The 22,568-nt window shown below is 40.7% G+C and overlaps 1 protein-coding gene across 1 annotated transcript in view; it reads left to right on the top strand.

Moving 5' to 3' along the window:
* Positions 1-2,458: 2,458 nt before the first annotated feature.
* Positions 2,459-22,568, top strand: part of clip2 (CAP-GLY domain containing linker protein 2) — a 28,725-nt gene continuing 8,615 nt past the window's right edge. The window contains exons 1-11 of the mRNA XM_055226427.1: positions 2,459-2,585; positions 8,596-8,790; positions 10,106-10,593; positions 10,895-11,019; positions 11,116-11,329; positions 12,366-12,563; positions 13,983-14,086; positions 14,473-14,533; positions 16,403-16,696; positions 17,834-18,137; positions 20,832-21,190. Coding sequence (XP_055082402.1) covers positions 8,673-8,790; positions 10,106-10,593; positions 10,895-11,019; positions 11,116-11,329; positions 12,366-12,563; positions 13,983-14,086; positions 14,473-14,533; positions 16,403-16,696; positions 17,834-18,137; positions 20,832-21,190 — 2,265 coding nt within the window. The 5' untranslated portion in view covers positions 2,459-2,585; positions 8,596-8,672. The remainder of the gene's footprint in view (positions 2,586-8,595; positions 8,791-10,105; positions 10,594-10,894; positions 11,020-11,115; positions 11,330-12,365; positions 12,564-13,982; positions 14,087-14,472; positions 14,534-16,402; positions 16,697-17,833; positions 18,138-20,831; positions 21,191-22,568) is intronic.

Below are 22,568 nucleotides of genomic sequence, written 5' to 3'. Positions count from 1 at the left end.
GAGGCAGCTGATGAGTACCGGCAGGCCAAGCGTGCCGCGGCTCGGGCAGTCACAGAGGCAAAAACTCGGGGTTGGGAGGAGTTCGGGGAGGCCATGGAGGAGGACTATCGGACGGCCTCAAAGAGATTCTGGCAAACCGTCCGACGCCTCAGGAGGGGAAAGCAGTGCTTCACCAACACTGTTTACAGTGCGGGTGGAGAGCTGCTGACCTCGACTGGGGATGTTGTCGGGCGGTGGAAGGAATACTTTGAGGATCTCCTCAATCCCACTGTCACGTCTTCCGAGGAGGAAGCAGAAACTGGGGACCCAGAGGCGGACTCGTCCATCACCCTGGCTGAAGTCACTGAGGTGGTTGGCAAGCTCCTCGGTGGCAAGGCTCCGGGGGTGGATGAGATCCGTCCTGAGTACCTCAAGTCTCTGGATGTTGTGGGACTGTCTTGGCTGACACGTCTCTGCAACATCGCGTGGCGGTCGGGGACAGTACCTGTGGAATGGCAGACCGGGGTGGTGGTCCCTCTGTATAAAAAGGGGGACCGGAGGGTGTGTTCCAATTACAGGGGAATCACACTCCTCAGCCTTCCCGGTAAGGTCTATTCCAGGGTGCTGGAGAGGAGAATCCGACCGATAGTCGAACCTCGGATTCAGGAGGAGCAGTGTGGTTTTCGTCCTGGTCGTGGAACACTGGACCAGCTCTATACTCTCCATCGGGTCCTCGAGGGCTCATGGGAGTATGCCCAACCAGTCCACATGTGTTTTGTGGATCTGGAGAAGGCATTCGACCGTGTCCCTCGTGGTGTCCTTTGGGGGGTGCTCTGGGAGTATGGGGTCCGGGGCTCTTTGCTAAGGGCTGTCCGGTCCCTGTATGACCGGAGCAGGAGCTGTGTTCGCATTGCCGGCAGTAAGTCAGACCTGTTCCCAGTGCATGTTGGACTCCGCCAGGGCTGCCCTTTGTCACCGGTTCTGTTCATTATATTTATGGACAGAATTTCTAGGCGCAGTCAGGGGCCGGAGGGGGCCTGGCTTGGGAACCACAGGATTTCATCTCTGCTGTTTGCAGATGATGTTGTCCTGATGGCTTCTTCGAGCCAGGACCTGCAGCAGGCACTGGGGCGGTTTGCAGCCGAGTGTGAAGCGGCTGGGATGAGAATCAGCTCCTCCAAATCCGAGGCCATGGTTCTCGACCGGAAAAAGGTGGTTTGCTCTCTCCGGGTGGGTGGTGAGTCTCTGCCCCAAGTGGAGGAGTTCAAGTATCTCGGGGTCTTGTTCACGAGTGAGGGAAGGATGGAGCGTGAGATTGACAGGCGGATCGGTGCAGCGTCTGCAGTGATGCGGTCGCTGTATCGGTCCGTTGTGGTAAAGAAGGAGCTGAGCCGGAAGGCGAAGCTCTCGATTTACCGGTCAATCTACGTTCCTACCCTCACCTATGGTCATGAGCTTTGGGTAATGACCGAAAGGACAAGATTGCGGATACAAGCGGCTGAAATGGGCTTCCTCCGCAGACTGGCTGGGCGCACCCTTAGGGATAGGGTGAGGAGCTCGGTCACACGGGAGGAGCTCGGAGTAGAGCCGCTGCTCCTACACGTTGAGAGGAACCAGTTGAGGTGGCTCGGGCATCTGCTCAGGATGCCTCCTGGACGCCTCCCTAGGGAGGTGTTCTGGGCATGTCCCACCGGGAGGAGGCCCCGGGGAAGACCCAGGACACGCTGGAGGGACTATGTCTCTCGGCTGGCCTGGGAACGCCTTGGGGTCCCACCGGAGGAGCTGGAGGACGTGTCCGGGGTGAGGGAAGTCTGGGAGTCCCTGCTTAGACTGCTGCCCCCGCGACCCGGCCCCGGATAAGCGGAAGAAAATGGATGGATGGATGGAGTGAAGATGTTCAGTTCATAACTGAAGAAGCCACCACTGTTGAACCTTATCGTTATTTGTTTGGGATTAGCCACACAAACTTGGCAAATCGATCTTATCTTTTTATTTGACAATTTAAAGGATTTAAACACTTTTTCAATGAACCACAAAAACTACGTTGAAATTTCACAATTTATTCATGTTTCAATACAGAAATAAATCATTTCCAATCCAGCCTACATTTTGAAACAGTAAAATGTCTACAAGAGTGTCCAGACTCATTATGGTAGACCTACTTTAGCCCCAATAACATTTTCAGTGTGTTATTAGGTGAATTACAGTTCCTCTTACGATATCATTACAATGTCATTTTTACTTTTTCAATCATCATATTACAACAAGTAAGTTTTAAGTGCATGGAAATGATATTAAAACATATTACAGTCTCAACAATGCACATTACAATAGAGGCTAATTCATATTTGTAAATATGTGTATATTTGAGTGTAAAAAAGAGAGACAGACAGAGACAGAGGATGTAGTGTCCGTGAGAATCAGAGGGAGGAGGGAGTGAGGGCCTGGGTCTGCGTAAACCGCATGCGCTGGTGCTGTGCGCTGCTTCCTGTGCTCCACTCTCTCCCTTTGTTCAAGGCTAACACGACTCATCCACACACCAGGAGGAGAAAGCTAACCACATTAGCATGCCCATGTTCCGATGAATCACGTTTCATCATAGCAAGGTAAATAAATGCTTGTATTTGGTCTAGAATAATGCATTTTACATGCCACGCCTTTAAGTTTTAGCGCATCCCCGTGAGCCGGTGTCCCGGAGGATCGTCCGCATCCGCCTCTGCTCTCTCTGCTCTCTCTGCTCTCCTCTGCTCTCACACTGGCCCTTGTTGCCTCTGTCTGCGCTGCTTATCCTTCTCACTTTTAAGTATCCATATTTGCATCTCAGGGTGTGGCACCCGTGTCTGTTCGAAGTGGCAGAGAAAGAGAAAGTTGAACCGGTCGCTTGGTCAAATGTGCGTAAAGCTTAAAACCTCCAAAGGCGACATGTTTGTAGCTAAATCACAGACCGTGCTCTGAATGTGCAACTTTCTGCTGGAGTGAAGGGCAGACTGGTGCTGTGTCTGCAGCCCGTGCCGCAGTACAAGCGTGTCAAATATATGTGTGGGGGATTATTCTGGACCAAGAGCCTGTCTAAGATTTGGTGGAGCTATGAGGAGATGAGAGTCCTTTGTATTAGGCTATTGTGTCTAATCTTGTCACAGTATCTGGTCTTGTGCTGCTGCTACAGGGCTAATGTTGGGCTCTTCTGTACAATTAGGGTTTGGGGATGACTATTTTTTAAAGGCACATAACCTATTTTTGTCTCCTATTATTCAGCTTACCCGTGGAGGCTCTGCATGTGGACAGATCAGTTTGAGATTCTACACATATAGGTGCAGAAATATTGGACATAAAATGAAGGAAGCCTTATTTAGGCCTAATCAATAATGAGAGTAGATCTGTAGGAGACTTGCCATGTGCTGAGAGGAGGTTTTTGTCCTCATCATCACAGGGTAAGTCATTTAACAGGAGGCCTACAAGAAAGACTTAGGCTATATGTCTGGTTTTAAAGAAAAAAACCCAAAACATTCTTTGTAAATATATGTAAATATCTTGTAAATATCTATTAAGAAGTCCTCATGGGGCCATAGTTGTAGCTTCATTTTAATACAGCAACAACAAAACCAGAGTTTTTAACCATGTTATAGTTGCTTCCTTCTCATTTACCCTCTCAAAGTTGTATTTAGAGTGATTCATGCATGTATGAGTAACCTTTATTCTTCTGCAAGACGACACTGCTCATGACAACACTCAAGAACTCCTCTAGTGTAAACTGAGCTGGAGACAGATCGCATATTTGTTGACCTGGTTTATGGTGAATATCTCTGTAATTACTTGGCCTATCCACATGAAGCAAAAACTGGCACACAATTCAATGTCTTTTCTGTCAGTATAAATAAATAAAAGTTTAATTATTTTTTCACAGTAGCTTCAGAATGTGCCATTATTCAACCCAAAATATATTATTGTTGTCAGCTGAAAGGACTGTGAGATGAGGGGGACAATAAATGATGATATCGAAACCAAACTATAAAGCATGATTATCCTCAAAAAGTGTTCTAAATGTACCATATTGTTAAAAAAAGGTGAGCTCCAAAAATAAATAACAAAATGCAAAATGCAGTTAGTTATAATGAGTCATAAAAGTTCATAATACAACATTCTACAGCTCAAATCTTATCATAGTACAGAAAATTGACCAAATATTTCCCAATCGTACAAAGAAAAAGTTCTCATGATAAATACCGACCCCCAAAAGTGATCGTTCCGTCTGTTATGTGTTGAACGATAAGTTGATAAAGTATTTTTCTTTCCCCAGTACTTAACCCTTTTTTCTCCCATCCAAAATGTAAACAAATGTTTTTTCTCATGTGTACACAATGTTGTGGCAATTTTGTCTCACGAAATGTTGTGGCACAAGATCTTGTCCCATTCCTAGTATTCACATAAGAAATATCCAAAAGATAAATACACAAATGTTGAACTTGATCATTTTTAATCAGTGACCAGAACCTATAAATAGAGATCAACAATATGCTTTTTTTCATGGCTGATACCAATGCAGAGGGTTTAGAATCCAGAGCAACCGATGGCAGATCATTTTTGGATTGTATATGGTCGATTTTGATTATTTCCCTCAAATTCTATAATGTCAGTTTACTACAAAGTCATTTAAAGTTGTAGTACAAACTGGATAAGAGAGCTGTGTAATCATATTTTGTGCATTTATCTCTTTACATTTAAAAGTTCAGATAAAGCTTTATACATTTTCTTTAGGCTTCTGCTTGGCCCAAACAAAATATCAGCCTTTCTTGGTGATTGAAGGTCAATAGCCGATATGATAAAAAGACCAAATATTGGCCTGATATACTGGCCAACCTATATATTAGCCAACTGCATTCTAAACCCGGAATAAATCAGGCCTAAATTAGTGCTGAAATCTAAAATCAGACTGAACCAGGTCTAAAAGGAGACTAAACCATGGATAAGATAGTTCTAAATAATAATTAACCCAGAGGACAAAAGCATTTATAGATTTGTCTCAAAAATAAAACAATACTCACATTGCAGAGATCCCCTCATAACCATTTGTACTGGTACCACAGTTTGAGAAACACTGCTATAGTTTATACTGACAGAACATGTTGAACTTTGTGCCTGTTTTTGTTTCATGTGGATAGGAACAGTAATGACAGATATATTAACCATAAACCAGGGCATTACACCTGCATCATATAAAATTCTAAAATAGATAATAAATAAAAGTTTCCTTTAAATTTTCATTTTCAAAATTGTTATCTAAAATTCACAAATGTTGAACCTTATCATTCAGTAAGAATATTGGCACCTGTGATTAATATGTGAAAAGAAATGAGGGTTGTCAAAATTGAGAGTCACATATTAATCGATACAAAAACTATAATCTAAACCAGACACTCATTTGAGCAGGTATCAATATGAAGTCTGCCACAGGACAGAAAGGAATAGCTTTAAAATGATCTTGAGCCGTATGAGAACAAGTATAAAACACATAGACTAGTACACGCTCATGGGCCACTATCACTACCTGGACGATTGAGAGATCACACAGATATAAGGACACATGGTCATATGAAAGAAAGTACTACTATTTAACGTCGAAAATCACAATCTATTATATGAATGCGTGTTTTTTTTAATTTTTTATTATTATCATTGTGTTATCAGAATTATCAGTCTATTCCTTATTATCAAAATCAAGTTTGAAATTGTAGTATTGTGACAACACTATTCCAAATGACAGTAAACTATATGTAGAAATGTGTTCAAATCTGTCAGTAAATATATTGGTTGAGGTACAAACATTGTACAAAAATTGATGGCTTGTAAATAACAGTGCAGGAATATCACTTTAACACACTTTTTAAAAATGTGGTTGCAAGTTTTTCGTTATTTTTAATTTGGAATCAGATCCCTTGGCACCTACGTTAAAATAAAGTACTTTTGTCTACAATACAGACTTACTAATATTCAAGTTATGCATATCTTCAAAATGTTCATTTAATTTACAGTTTGGAGATTCCACACCACTCTCTCACTACCAAAAAAAAAACAAAAGTTCCAAATACAGAGATTGGTCTGTACATAGTGTCCTCTTTGGCATGTTTACGGGTTTCAGATGACATCATTCTTTAGGCCAACCATATTTAATACAGATGAGGGCAGCTAAAAATGCAGATATGTGTTGTAATATAGTGAATTATAGTTTATACTCTCTAATGGAAATGGCCAATATTTATGAAATAACCTTTTAGATATTTCATAGCAAAGTACAATGTAATCTATCGGGTAAACTGACTCTTGCCTCTGTCTGGGATTATGACATCTTCACATTCTGAAAATCACCAGTAGCTGAGTTTCTATCTCTGTTTCAGATAACATCACAATTTTCTATGGACCAATCATATTTAACACAGATTGGAGGCAGCTAAAATGTAATACAGTGAGTTTTAGGGTCTGCTAAAAAAAAAAACACCCAAAAAACATCATTTTTAAATTTACCTTTTGGATATTTTATAGCCAAGTAAATGTCATCCATAGGAAAATATGTGTCTTGCCCCCCATCTGGGATTATAACATCATCACATTCTCGAATCTGAAAAGCACCAATAACAGCTCTGAGTCGTCTCTTGTTACTGCTGATGAGGCTGCAGAATATAGAGCCAGAGGCTGTCAGAAAAGTGGCTCAGAAAAGTAAAGCTCGGCTGAGCTAAGCCCAGGAGTCTGTGCTTAGTCTGATTCCTTTCACTCAGGGATGTCCTTTTCAGAGTGAACCCTACTATAGCCGGAGTGAGGGTAGATGAGGTCAGCGCAAAGATGCAGAGCTGCCATTCAATAGTCCATCATAATCTCTTTAAAGGCAGTTCATACTTGATTTGATTGAAGTGAACTCTGGTACATTATCAGCTGAGTACACTTTGTTTATGGAGATGTGGTGTGAACAGAGGTCTCAGTGCAGTATACCTCCACATCACAGCTCTCCTGCAGGGAGCGACTTGTGGGAAATCGCCAAGTACAAATATACACACACATGTAACAAGAGAATGTCAGGAAATAGGATTACACATGAGCAGATAGTTTAGAAAAATGCATTTTGCTTACATGTGGCACTATCAAACAAATGACCTTAAATTTTGAATTTAATCTTCTCTGTATTCACAAACCTGTTTCAACCCTAAAAGCCACACATGATGAATACTGAGCTGCAAAGAAATAGTTCCATGTCTCATTTATTGAATGATAAATCCATATAGTTATTATGGCAGTACTGGACATATCCCCATGAGACACAGCTAAATTATCTCAGAATTCTAACTTTATTTGAAGTAAAGCTAAACTAGGGATGGGCAATACTGACAAAAGTTAATAGATGGACATTATTTAGGAGTAACCTGATAATCAGAACAGGTTTGAGAGATTAAAACACAAGTTCCGTTTGAATTTTTAATCAGCTCTTTTATTGCCAGTTTTAGTTTTTTCTCATTATAAACAGTTAAGATTTTGCATAGGCTATCTTCCAAACAAACTGGTATTGGATATTGGCGCTGTTTGTGAAATATTGCTAGATCGGATATGAGCTTCCACATATCGGTTCAGCTAACATACATGACCATTCACACAGACAGTGGCTCGATATTTTCTTCCTCACTCGAGGAAAAACTAAAACTTAAACACAACTCTGCCCACACAAGTCCATCTTTCCCACAATCAGGGAATAATTTAGCTCCATAAATCTATTGTCACGATTGGGCATTTAAATTGATGTAATAAGACTATTTACTGGTCGTAGTTGGTCCAGAAAGTCTCATAATGTTTGCATTTTCATTTACTAATATTCATCATTTACAAGTTAATTTGTTGTTCTGAACAGAACAGAAGAACAGCTGCATAAAGTGTCTGTGTAATCCCTCAGTCATCCAGGTATGATCCATAATAAAAGAAAAATTTAATTCTGTCAACTATCAGCAAAGTTTCTGAGTGAAGATATTTCGATGCTCATCCAAGCTGCTTCTTCAATTCTGGTCAGATCACTGGTGGACACTGCCTTATATCTGGCTGAAGTGAGGAGCTAACTACACAGAAACACACCTGTTGTTTACAGTTTCTGTTTGTTGGCTTGTTTTCCTTGTTTTGATTTAGGTCTGAGGATGGAGTTATAAATAGGAGCTAGATGATGTCTAAGGCCCCCATACCAGTTCAAAGATGGTTTTCCTAACAAAAAATGCCTCTTAACTCCCCTCACAGGCACAGCAATTGTGTAAGGAATGGTTACACCTTTTCTTCTAGGTTTAGATTCTCTGTTGTCTTGTCAAAATCAGAACAGTTGGATCCGGTGCATCTCTAGCTGATACCAAATATTGTCTAGAGGTGGCTGTACCACTGTGAGAATGCTCACTCTGGTTAGTACTGTCAGAGCAGGCCAGTGGGAATTACCAGATGTTGCAGTGGATCTTATGCATCTAGTACTTACTGCCATTACTTTTGGCAAGACTCTTCACCCACCTTGCCAATGTAATAATGTGAAGTGTGTGTGCATGTAACTGATTTGTTTTGTTTTTTTTACTGTTGTCACTGACCATTAACTATTTTGTCTTGCAGATGGGCATGGGCTGCTCCTGTCACGGTTTAATCTAGTGCCTTCGTCATTGAGCCTTCACCCCTTCCCCTGACCTAAGATGATGAACACAGTCAAGTCCAGTGGTCTGAGAATGCCTGGCCGAGCACCCAAACACTCCGGCCAAGTGGTTCGAAGCTCCACAGGGGGCTCGTCCAGTCCTGTGGTCCCTAAAGAAAGTAAGTGTCTCTTCTGTTGTGGTACATTTGTGCCATCTGTAAATGACAAGGAATTCTCTGTCAATAATAGTGTCATATTTTTACTGGTTTGTCCTGTTTCGTGACATTGTAGTAAGGAGAGAAGAAGAGATTTTACGGTGTCAAGATTTTGTTTTACAATCACTGGGAAAAACAACCAACAAAATAAAGGATGCAACTAACAATTATTTGAGTAGTTGACTTGTGATTATTTTTATATTAGTCAAATGATTCATTTTATATTACATTTAGATTTTCAAAACACATTTTTAACCATATAAAGGTTAAAATATGGTAACTGAAGGCTTCTAAATAGAGAATATTTATGAATGTGTATTCTGAAATTCTTTTTGGACATTTAGATTTAATATTGCCACTGTCTTTATTATAAAAAGGCTATTTTGGCATTTGTTTTAGAGTTTGTTTAGTGCAGTTTACAATTTACAATTCAGTTCACAATTAAGATTATCAAAACTTGACTACAAAATACGATTATTTGCGATTACAATATGATTATTTTTACAGTTGATTAATCACGATTAGTTGGTTTATTGTTACAGCCCCGAAAAAGATAACGGCAAGATTCAATTGAACACATGGCTGCTCTGTGTCCCTTTCGTACTTCATGCTCACTTTGTACATTTAGCTAAACTGTACGTGTGTCCATTGAAAGTGTTTTAAAGAAATTTATAGGCATTTTTAGTAAGTATATACATTCAATTTTTTATTTATTTAATTAGTTATTGTTGTAGAATAATTTGTACTAGCCGAGAGTTCAAGAGAGGAGGCATGACACTGGACTTCTAACGCAGAAGTTAATTTACCATTGGCATGGACCCAGCACCTGGAGACATGAATCCTCTAGACATTGTTGTAGGGAGTATTATACCTCTTATACCCCTCAGTACAGCACAGAAATTGACTTTTTCCAACATTTATAATGTATATCACAAAACTTTGTCAAAAGAAAGCTTAATTTTTAATTGTCATCTTAAGATAACAATTTGCAGTGGTGGATAGCGTCCAAATGGTGACAGAGAGGGAGAATTTGGGTATACTCTGCCTTACATATAAATTCACTGTGCCCTAGTTCTATTCTGTCTAAATATTGCTTTGCACGAACTCCTGTGCAGTTCAAGTCTTGAGGGTAGTTTGAGTCACTACTTTTGTTAACTTGAGTAATATTATATTTTAAGTGTTGTAACTGTCCAAATTTGAACTGCTCTACTCTCCTGTGTTTGTGATAGAGCTTTTCAGTGTGCTTGTTTTGAATGTGCATTTACTATTCGGTTCACAGGTACTCCACTGAAGCCCCTCACACCGCCTAAGTTCTCAGAGGAGGGAGATGATGTTTTGGGGGACTACACAGTGGGCGAGTCGGTCTGGGTCAATGGTGTCAAAGCTGGCACCATTGCATATCTTGGAGAGACCCAGTTTGCTCCTGGACAGTGGGCAGGAGTTATCCTCAGTGACCCTGTGGGCAAAAACGATGGTTCTGTGGGCGGTGTGCGCTACTTCGAGTGCCCGGCTCTTCAGGGCATCTTCACCCGACCCTCCAAGCTGACCCGACAGCCTGCGGCCGAGGGGCCAGATGGCCCCGACCCCACCCAGCCTCAGCACGAGACCAACAGCACCCCATCTGCCCAGCGAGTGGTGGTACCCCTCCGAGAGGGACTCCTCAACAGTGCGGTCAAGACAGGCAACGAGTCTGGCTCCAATATGTCCGACAGTGGCTCAGCAAAGCGAGGAGGAGAGAAGGATCTGCGTGTGGGAGATCGGGTTTTGGTACAGCTTTAGTTCTTTATCTACTCCAGCGGCTTTCAAAGAAAAGTTTTGTGTATCAGAGTACCACCAGATCTAAACCAGGTCTAGAACCAGACTATTCTAGGTCTAATCTAGGGCTGAACCAGATCTAAAAGTGTGAAATACTAATCCCAAGATGATGAAAAACATATTTAAAATTGAATTAAAACCACAATAATGCATAATATGTGTTTTGTGATTGTGATCAGTAATTTTACATATATTACACAAGATATTCTTAGTATAAGGTTGTGTCAATACGCAGGCTTTTGTGCTGTCTCAGGTGGGTGGTTCAAAAATGGGAGTCATCAGATACATGGGTGAGACAGACTTTGCCAAAGGAGAGTGGTGTGGAGTGGAGCTGGACGAGCCTCTGGGCAAGAACGATGGAGCTGTGGCAGGGACCAGGTAAGCACAAGTAGCACACATGTATTTCAAAGTTTGATCATCAATTATAAAATAGTTGTGTAATACCTAAACTGCGTTTGCCCTTTCTGTCTCCAGATATTTCCAGTGTCTTCCAAAGTTTGGCCTGTTTGCTCCAATCCACAAAGTGATCCGCATCGGCTTCCCATCCACCAGCCCAGCAAAGGTGAAGAAGAGCAAGCGCATGGCCATGGGGGTGTCGTCTCTGGCCCACAGCCCCAGCAGCTCTTCCATCAGCTCTGTCAGCTCTGTGGCCTCCTCTGTTGGGGGCCGGCCCAGCAGAGCAGGACTGGTATGACTCACTCTACACATCTTAAATTCTATAGGACTACACAGTGTAAATACAGGGATCATGTAGGCACCAGACAAGGTTTGTAATAGGGATTTAGTCGACTAAAGAAATTCTTGTTCGAATGCCCTGCCGATCGATTAGTTGACTAAAAAGGGGGAGTGGCAAAAGCTGTCAAAAATATTACATATCTCTGTGTATCTGACCAAAACTGCACTCATAAGACGGCACAGGAGTTCATGCAAAAACAACTATTTATGCAGAAAAGGTTCTAGGAAGCAATGTGTTTATATAAAGAGAGATTAAAAAGGGGGTATTATGCAAAATTGATTTTTTGAGCTTTCTATCATGTTGTTCCCTCAGGGTTTTAGCGGGTTTTAGATGTCATCCATGCATGTTTGTCTATTTTAGTGATCTCTCTGTTGACTAATATTAATTTTGGTCAACGAAGACACCATCAGCTGATTCATCAGTCAAAGGACTACAGCCCTTGTTTGCCATATTAAGTGTTGTCAAATGATAATCACAATTAATCACTTTGCCATAGGATAGGATTTGTAATAATGAAGAATGTTCCCTTAACATTCTTTGTTTGTTAAAAAGCTTCAAATAACCTAAGTCTATCAAAGCTCACAAGCGCCTGTCTCATCAATACCGTAATGATTACAGAGCAGTTTGTCACTGTAACAGAACGGCATCATATTACATAATTATAATCATTTGTTTTATAGGCATAAATAATAAAATAATTTGAATGAATAGTAGTAAAATAGTTTTTATAGCTGTTGAATAATAACATCATACATCCTTCAGCTTGTTATCACCTACAAGAGCTGTTCCATATCTTAGTGCCAGCCTATGCCGCCCCCTTCATTTTATTAGGGCAGGGGGTGGGGCTAGGCGGAAGGGCTATGAGAAAGGGGTGGGGCTATGAATGAGAGTTAGTTTTGAGCCTAGAGCTCCTTTTGATGAATATAAAAATAAAATGCTTTCTGACGGATGTTTATGTGCTCAACCTTTGTTTGCCTGTCTGCCACAGCTGACAGAGACGTCGTCCCGGTACGCTCGTAAGATCTCAGGCACCACGGCTCTGCAGGAAGCTCTGAAGGAGAAGCAGCAGCACATTGAGCAGCTGCTGGCAGAGAGGGACCTAGAGAGGGCCGAGGTTGCCAAGGCAAACAGTCACATCTGTGAAGTGGAGAAAGAACTAAGCACGCTCAAAGCCTCACACATGCAGGTACTACACCTGCCCCATACTGTCCTGTACACACATGCAGGTACTACACCTTTACCATACTGTCCTGTACACTCATGCAGGTACTACAGCTGCACCATACTGTCCTGTACACACATGCAGGTACTACACCTGCACCATACTGTCCTGTACACACATGCAGGTACTACACCTGCACCATACTGTCCTGTACACACATGCAGGTACTACACCTGCCCCATACTGTCCTGTACACACATGCAGGTACTACACCTTTACCATACTGTCCTGTACACACATGCAGGTACTACACCTTTACCATACTGTCCTGTACACTCATGCAGGTACTACAGCTGCACCATACTGTCCTGTACACACATGCAGGTACTACACCTGTACCATACTGTCCTGTACACACATGCAGGTACTACACCTGCCCCATACTGTCCTGTACACACATGCAGGTACTACACCTGCACCATACTGTCCTTTATACACATGCAGGTACTTCACTTTTATCATACTGTCTCTTACCCACCTCCTCCTGTGGCAAACTATGCGCTGTGCATAACTGTCTGCCACCTGCTTTAACTGTAACACCTGAAAGGGCCACGCTCACACTCACACACAGACATGTGGACACATACAACAACAACAACAAGCTTCCAATGTACTGCTTTTGTAAAATTCTGTATTAACCTCATGTGCAGTGAACATTACTAATATTCTCTGGTATAAATAGGAACTTAACTCATTAAACTGTGCCATGGTTGTGGTGTCTCTTATTCCAGAGTGCATAAATCAGCCTTTTGTGCCATCTATTTAAGGTGCACACCAACATGCTACCATAACCATGAGCCCTAATTGTGGAATCTTGGGTGTCATTAAGAGAAAACACATGCTCCTCTGGATGTGTTCTATTATCTTTGTGCTTGTGTCTGAATGGAATACACTTCTATTTGTAGCCATGGGCTCCATCTGCATTCGCTCTAACAAGTACCTTCTCATTCATACACCAGTGTACATTGGAGGCAAGGTGGGCGTTGTCAAGATGGTAATGACCTGCTGTGTCCCAAGTGTGGATTTAGCTGTAGTTTGAAAACAATATAATTTGTAAACAAATCTAAAATAATTCTAATCTAAAATTGTATTGTTTCTGTTCAGTGCAATGGGATCTATGTCTCAATATTCTGTACTGACTTTGTGTACAAATTGTCCTATAAACTTGCCTGGCCAATGGGAGTTAAATGTCAGCTCACAGCTTCCATATTAATGAAATCTCATTCTGTTAACAGATAAATTAAAGATTAGTGGGTTTTATTGGGATGTTCAAAGTGAAGATGGGTGAGAGGTCTCTGCTCCACTGGAAGTGCAAATTTAACATAACTCATACATGATGTCACATTGACCTGCGAGAGTAAAACTATCTGTTTGTCTTTGCAGTATGTAACGGACAATGAGAGAACCCTGCTGCAGGTCCAAACTCTTCTGGCCAGTACACAGAAAGACAAACAGGAACTCATCAATCAGCTTGAAGAGGAGAAAAGGTACCATTTAACAAAATGAAAGGCATCTGTATTTGAGTGCATTGTTTATACTGTATATCTAGTTTGAAGAAACTGACCTATTTTTATAGACAACTCTTTAATTTTAGGTGTCATGCACATCTGTGCCCGACCCACACAAGTTACATAAACAGAGGACTGCAGACCACTACAGACAGAAAACACACACATATCCTTACAGATCACATACAGGTCATACTGGGTACAGTATGTGTGGCCATCTGTCTGAAGATGCAGACTCATCTCACCTCTCAGCTTTATCAGCTTTATAAATGTTCTTTTGAAAAGCCTTTTACTCTGTGCCGAGTTAGGGTCACGCAAGTGAACTCAAAGCATCTGATGGTCTTTCTGTTTTCTCCTCTGGTCAGAAAGGTGGAGGACCTCCAGTTCAGAGTGGAAGAGGAGTGCATCTTCAAAGGAGACCTGGAGGTACCATTTTCAGTCATATGAAGTGATCCTTATCGACCTATATGCCATTCTCTTGTATGTACTTCATATTATGTACAACAGACACTTTTGAGTTTCAAATCATTCAAAATAGAGTTTCTGAGCATTCTGCCATGCTATAATGTTGTTCCTTCCTGAAGATGTTTTAGTCGTCATCCAGGCATGTTGAGTATTTTAGCAAACTCTCCTGGGCTCTATTCAAACCCTCCTTGGGGTTAACTGTAAAATTCTTTGCAATGCTCAGCCCAGAAGCCTGTGTCATTCAAGCTCCCACACCACCACTGCTGATTGTGTTGTGATAGCGCTCTGAAGGGTGAGTGACTTAGTGTGGAGAGCAAAGGAAGGGGAGACTCAGAGTCTCAAAAAATGAGTAAAAAGTAGAAAATGTCAATATGTTGTTTTCTGCGAATACAACATTTCCCAAACAATAAAAGGTAACATGGTGATCTAATAATAATAATAATAATAATAATAATAATAATAATAATAATAATAATAATAATAATAGAATATAGCAAACAGTATCTGAACAAATCTTGATACTGTTTACTACAGTGCACTTTGTTTTATTACTTTTGACAACTACTATACTCACCATTGTGATCTGTATAGCAAGGTGGGCTGGACCTCACAGCAGATTTATACACACCCACATTTTAATTTACAAAGTTATACTAGTAAAACTTCCACAGTGTCTCACCTCCCTGATTCAGTTCTCATAATTACCATACCAGGTCTTTGGAGAGACTGACCTCAGCAGTACCACAAATCTACACGAAGCAACAGAAAACTGGTTTTAGATTCTATGGCCCTTATTTATGGAACTCTCATAAACCAACTAAAACTAAACAGTGTAATTCCCTTAAGTGAATTTAAAAACGCATCTTTTCACATCTTTATAATTGTTTTAACTGAAGCCTATATATATTTAAATGAGATGAGATCCAATCTCAATGGTACTTACTGATTAAAAAAATAAAAAAATAAACATGAAACTCTCTAAAATAGAACTCACTACTTCTTGTAATTTTCAATATATTTTTCAACTTTTTTACAGATAACTTCTTGATTAGTGTGAAACTGTACTTTGTATTTACAACAGATATTATCCCACCAAATGATGTCAAAAAGAGACAATCATAAAAACCTGTCACTACGCACTTTAACCTACTCTGTGTTTCTCACAGAGACTCAAAGTTCTACCCTTCTAATGACAGAAGTGGATGAAGTATCCACCTCATATGGAAAGTGTTTAACATGTCAGTGACATCCTCCTGCAGCTCCGTCCACTGTCTGATCTGTCAGTACTTGTTGATTTTAGTGCATCTCTGCAAAAACCTCAATAGAAATATCATTAGAGCAGAAATGGTTATTAATACTACTTAAGCAACCAGAACTAGCCAGGTGCTATTGAGTCAATAGCCAATAACCCTAAACCTAACAGTTCTGCAGTGTCCATCTCTGAATAGAAGTGGGTGTCTAAGGTCGAACGTGTTGCCCTTTTACAACTCCATACTCAGACCCAAACCAAAAAACAACAGGGATAGCCAGTATTCTAGCATGGTAAGGAGTTAGATCACCTATTGAACATTATGACTCAGGGACAGTTCACACATTAGGGTAGGTCAATGGAATTAACTAATAATAAATACTACTTACTGTAAACAATCAGGGACTTAGTTTCAGTGCAGTTAGCTCCTCTCTTCAAGCAAATATAAGGCTCAACAGAACACTGTCAGAAATGAAGAAGCCTCTTGGATGAGTGGCCAGACACATTCACTCCAAAACTTTAGTCCATTTGACAGAGTTGAACGTTCTTTTTGTAGTAATGGATTGTGTTTGTCTCATCAGCAAACCACGGTGGAGGAGCAGAGCCGTATCATGCAGCTTGAGAAGGAGCTGGGTCTGAAGAAGGCCGAGCTGGAGCGTGCCCAGGCTCAACTCAGAGGGCCTAACCAGGAGCCCAGAGACCAGGAGGAGCCCAGTGACCAGGGGGAGCAGAGAGCCAGCAGTCCCAGGACAGACACACAGGAGTTGGCCAATCTGCGTGGGCTGGTGGCCAGACAGAACCAGGAGCTCAGTGATCTGAAGCAGAAGATCCAGCAGGTCAACAAAGAGAACATGGACATGATGGACACCTGGAAGGTACAGAGGGCCGCTCTCTTTAGGACTGCTTTGGAGTGGGTTGATGTCATTGGCACTGTCCAAAAAGGTCCCGTTGGCTCTGGTATTGAAAAATACCCTTTGTCTCTGTATTTCCCTAGTCAAAAACATAACATGACTGAAATGACTGATGATGAGTTGACCTGTTCAGGTGTTTGTTTTGTATCTTTAGAAGTCCTATATTAAGCTATTTTCTGATCTAAAAATAGCATAATATAGGACCTTTATAAAAACATATATGAAGTTGTGTTTTGTTTCATTCACACATGCTTAACACACACCTGCATATTTAGTTTTTCTCTTAAACTGAAAACACTGTTCCACCTTATGATGTCATGTGGTAATACTTGCTTATGTGCTCCACTGTGTTCATACACCTTCACTAGAATCATTTGGATAATTTCAGCCCTGGAATGGCCAGTCTTTGCTGAACAAAAGGTAAAAAGTAGATGTTAACATGAAAACTACCGCTTTGTAACATGGTGGAACAAAGCGTATTTAGCTGTGTGTAGTATGTACACAGACAGTAAAGGGTTACTTAAACGTTTGTGAGTAAAACAAAACACAACGTCAGGTATGTTATTGAGGAGGTAACAACATTCTAACATGGGTAAGAGCTCACAATAGTCAATTTTGCATAATATAGGACCTTTGTGTTTATAACAAACTGAAACTCTGCAGATGGATAATGTAATTTTTATTTTTATTGTTTGGTCAATATATAGCTCATTACAGTCTAATATAAGGGGAAATCTGCAATTATTACAAAACTATGCTTAAATTGTATTTACTTTATCTCGGAGTGAACATTGCCTAATCTTTACAGTTTCAGAAAGACTTAAGAGTTTAAGGTTGTGGTATACTTTTGAACCCACACCTTATTGAAACAGGAGTGCTATACTCTCAGCCACCGTGCCACTTGTTCAAGAGCATAAAGCAGTTCACTTATTGCACTCTCAATGCTGGACGAACACAGCCAGGCACGCTGACCATCAGAATGTAATTCTAGAGTTTAATCTCAACTCAACAAATTCAAATAAAATATGTTGTTTTTTTCAGAAATTACATTTCACCGGGCTGTGTTAGGAAATGATCTGTGTACTCTTCCTTGTATTCCAGGTCAAATTTAATGCGCTGGCAATTGATCATGAGAAGTCTTGGGAGGAGCTGAAATCCTCTCTGAAAAGTCCACCCAGTGCTCTATCAGGACAGGAGCCAGATGCACAGGAGCTCCTGGTGTGTGTGGAGAGCATGAAGATGGAGCACCAGCTGGAGATGGAAAACCTCAAGGCTAAGCACAAGATTGAAGCTGCCATTCTGAGCAAGGAGCGGGATGACTTGAGCCTCCGACTGCAGGAGGCCTGGAAGCAGCTGGAGAACAGAATCACAGAGGGAACAGAGGAGGATCACACAGGACAATACAGTGGGTGGACAAAACATCAACAGTTATTTCAAAATTCTCTCTCTCTTTCTCTCTCTCTCTCTCTCTCTCTCTCTCTCTCTCTCTCTCTCTCTCTATATATATATATATATATATATATATATATATATATATATATATATATATATATATATATATATATATATATATATGCATTTGTTTTATGCATGTCTGATGTCAAATCAGGGGCTATGAAATAAACTTCAGATTTAAAAAAAATTATAAAAAAAATTATATAAAAAAAAAAAAATATATATATATATATATATATATATATATATATATATATATATATATATATATATATATATATATATATATATATATATATATATATATATATATATATAATTTTAGACATTATTTTAAGTTCAAAATCATGATGCCAAAGCAAAAGTTCTCAAGAGCATATTTTAAAGAAGAATATTGTGCTTGTGTTTGCTATATAGTTAATAGTTATAGTTCTATGACCCCCATGTATCATTACTGGGAGCTGTTGTCACTGTAAGCGTCATCATAACAAAGAGCTGTGCAGTCGGCCCTTCCGATGGATAGCTGCACATCACAGTGGTGACTGGAAGATTTTTTTTTTTTTTATTCGTGCCAAAATGACTATGTAATGCAGCAGAATCCTATATGTGTTACCGATTAAGAAAATAAAATTGGAGAATCAAGCATGTACGTCACTGTATGTGTGGACTAGTGGCAGTGAAAACGGGGGTTGATCGAAATACAGGAGAATAAAGATTACTCAAACATGCATGAACCACACTAAATACAACTTTGAAAGGATAAATGAGAAGAAAACAACTATAACATAATTAAAAGCTTTAAAATGTTGAATTTACATACCGTAAATTTCGGATTATAAGCCGCTACTTTTTTTCCACGCTTTGAACCCTGCGGCTTGTACAGCAGTGCGGCTTATTTATGGATTTTTTACTGGATAACGGCCCCTGGGTTTTATTTTCACGGACAAGCCTTCTACACGTGGCAGATAAATATGGCAAAAACAACTTAAGTGCTTTAAAAAAATACAACTCACCAAACCGCTGCATCAGAGGGAGCCCTGCGCTGATTATGTGATTATGTCTACTCTGCTCCGCAGTTTCTTTCAAAAAAAAAACAAAAAAACTCTAAAGGCGTATCGTTTAATCCCAGGTGCTTATTCTCCATGTGCCAAAGCAGTTTTGAAGGTTTCATTGCCTTATTTGCTTTTCCCGCATGTTACGCAGAGCGGACTGTGCGTGAGAGTCACCTGCAGCGACAAACCCAGATTTTAAGTAGACATTGTCTGTTAAATTTATCTTTCTTTTTCTTGGAGGTCGTAGTCTCCTCTTCTGGCTCCTCAGTTGTCCTTTTCCCCTTTGTTAAAAGCTCCCCAAAGACTTTTGTTTTGGCTTATTTTCACTCGCTTGTGGCTCTAGTTTTGTGCGTCGTGTCTGATGTGTTATATGTGATACGTCATCGCAGAGACAAGAGCAGATAATAAACTTGCTACAACATCAAATAGATTTCTGTGGCGATTTCCAGCAGGATTTTCATGATACATCTACGGACGAGCTTATTAGTGTGTCATTAGGGACGGGCGAAAGTTGCTCCTGACCCCTGTGCGCACAACGTCTGAAAATCAGGGCTCTTTACGCAGGACTGTGAGCTGTGTCAGTGTCTGTGTCTGTGTGTGTGAGACGTGAGCGGTGTTTGTTTTGAACATTGTTCCGCGAGTGTGACGCTTATTTTGAGCAACGAAAAATAAGAAAATATAATTTTATTTTAAGATCATAATAATCTTCCAATTTAAACTACAACAAAAAAGAGCTAACACAAATAAAATACACTTCAGCCACGCAGAGCCGCAGTATAAGGCTGAAAGAGGCGCATGCGGCTCCGGAGCCGCGGGTTGCAGACTCCTGAAATAGAGCCACTGCACGTAAGCTCGACATCAATGAATCGACAAAAGACGACAAAAGTTTTCAGAGGAAATAAAAGCAGATTTTCCGTTTTGGTGCAGTTTTATTTTCTAAACCTGCAGATGTGTTCATCCCGTGTTGATGTCGTGTTGGTTCCAATTTTCAGGCACAGTTTAAAAAAAAGCGTGTCAGTGCACCGTCTTTCTGTGTAAATATCTCATGTTACAATATGAAAACCTGCGGCTTTTATTCAGGTGCGGCTTATATATGTACAAAATTGATTTTCTCTTCAAATTTAGCTGGTGCGGCTTTTATTCAGGTGCGCTCTGTAGTCCGAAATTTACGGTAATAGGTCAGCTTTAAGGCTACTAATAATACAATGCATAATATTTGTTCTTTAAAGTAAAGTAAACCGATAATGAGTTGTCCAAGTACCAGCTGAAGGAGTTTGCATAGCACCAGTGGTACATGTACCACAATTTGAGAAACACTGTAACACTGTAATAAGTTATAACATTATTGGATGTTTTTAATATCTTTGGTCTGACTTTTGTCTGATGTAATGTAATAACTGCAGCCAATAATGTAGAAATTTTTGTCAAGATAGTATTAGATTATTGGCTTGTTATTGGACTATTAACCTGTTATTACATTTAAACTTGGCCAAAATGTTTATGTTATTAGCTGTTATTACATTATTGGCCATTATTGTGTTATGGGATGCTACGAGCCTGTTAAAGTCTAATATTTTTTGTCGTTTGTGAAGTCTTGAAGCAGGCTCTGAGTGACACTCGTGAGAGGCTGCAGAAGGCTGAGCAGCAGCTACAGGAGGGGAAGAGACTACAGGAGGAGCTACGGGAAGAAAGAGAGAGGAGCGAGGATGTGCTAAGAAGGAGTCTGGACCAGAGGAGCTCTGAGCTGGAGGCGCTGCAGCAGGCTCATACCCACAGTCTGGACACTGTGCGCCGACTGGAGCAGGAGCTAAGTGAGCGGCTGGAGAGCCAGGTCCTTCCTGAGGACTATAACCACAGCAGGGACACGATCCACAGACTGGAGGAGGAGCTGAGAGTGACCACCAACCAGCTCCAGGCTCTGCAGGCTCAGCACACGTCCCAGGAGGCAAATGTGAGTAGGGCTGCAATGAACCATTATTTTAGGAGGGGATTAGTCGGCGATTATTTTTTTATTTCGACGGTTAATTCGATTGTATATATATATATATATATATATATATATATATATATATATATACCGTAAATTTCGGACTACAGAGCGCACCTGAATAAAAGCCGCACCAGCTAAATTTGAAGAGAAAATCAATTTTGTACATATATAAGCCGCACCTGAATAAAAGCCGCAGGTTTTCATATTGTAACATGAGATATTTACACAGAAAGACGGTGCACTGACACGCTTTTTTTTAAACTGTGCCTGAAAATTGGAACCAACACGACATCAACACGGGATGAACACATCTGCAGGTTTAGAAAATAAAACTGCACCAAAACGGAAAATCTGCTTTTATTTCCTCTGAAAACTTTTGTCGTCTTTTGTCGATTCATTGATGTCGAGCTTACGTGCAGTGGCTCTATTTCAGGAGTCTGCAACCCGCGGCTCCGGAGCCGCATGCGCCTCTTTCAGCCTTATACTGCGGCTCTGCGTGGCTGAAGTGTATTTTATTTGTGTTAGCTCTTTTTTGTTGTAGTTTAAATTGGAAGATTATTATGATCTTAAAATAAAATTATATTTTCTTATTTTTCGTTGCTCAAAATAAGCGTCACACTCGCGGAACAATGTTCAAAACAAACACCGCTCACGTCTCACACACACAGACACAGACACTGACACAGCTCACAGTCCTGCGTAAAGAGCCCTGATTTTCAGACGTTGTGCGCACAGGGGTCAGGAGCAACTTTCGCCCGTCCCTAATGACACACTAATAAGCTCGTCCGTAGATGTATCATGAAAATCCTGCTGGAAATCGCCACAGAAATCTATTTGATGTTGTAGCAAGTTTATTATCTGCTCTTGTCTCTGCGATGACGTATCACGTATAACACATCAGACACGACGCACAAAACTAGAGCCACAAGCGAGTGAAAATAAGCCAAAACAAAAGTCTTTGGGGAGCTTTTAACAAAGGGGAAAAGGACAACTGAGGAGCCAGAAGAGGAGACTACGACCTCCAAGAAAAAGAAAGATAAATTTAACAGACAATGTCTACTTAAAATCTGGGTTTGTCGCTGCAGGTGACTCTCACGCACAGTCCGCTCTGCGTAACATGCGGGAAAAGCAAATAAGGCAATGAAACCTTCAAAACTGCTTTGGCACATGGAGAATAAGCACCTGGGATTAAACGATACGCCTTTAGAGTTTTTTTGTTTTTTTTTTTGAAAGAAACTGCGGAGCAGAGTAGACATAATCACATAATCAGCGCAGGGCTCCCTCTGATGCAGCGGTTTGGTGAGTTGTATTTTTTTAATGCACTTAAGTTGTTTTTGCC

The sequence above is a fragment of the Periophthalmus magnuspinnatus genome, chromosome 14 (genome assembly GCF_009829125.3).
Source record: "Periophthalmus magnuspinnatus isolate fPerMag1 chromosome 14, fPerMag1.2.pri, whole genome shotgun sequence".
Lineage (NCBI taxonomy): Eukaryota > Metazoa > Chordata > Actinopteri > Gobiiformes > Gobiidae > Periophthalmus > Periophthalmus magnuspinnatus.
Note: the sequence above shows the minus strand (reverse complement) of the source record. Positions and strands in the feature narration are given on the sequence as shown.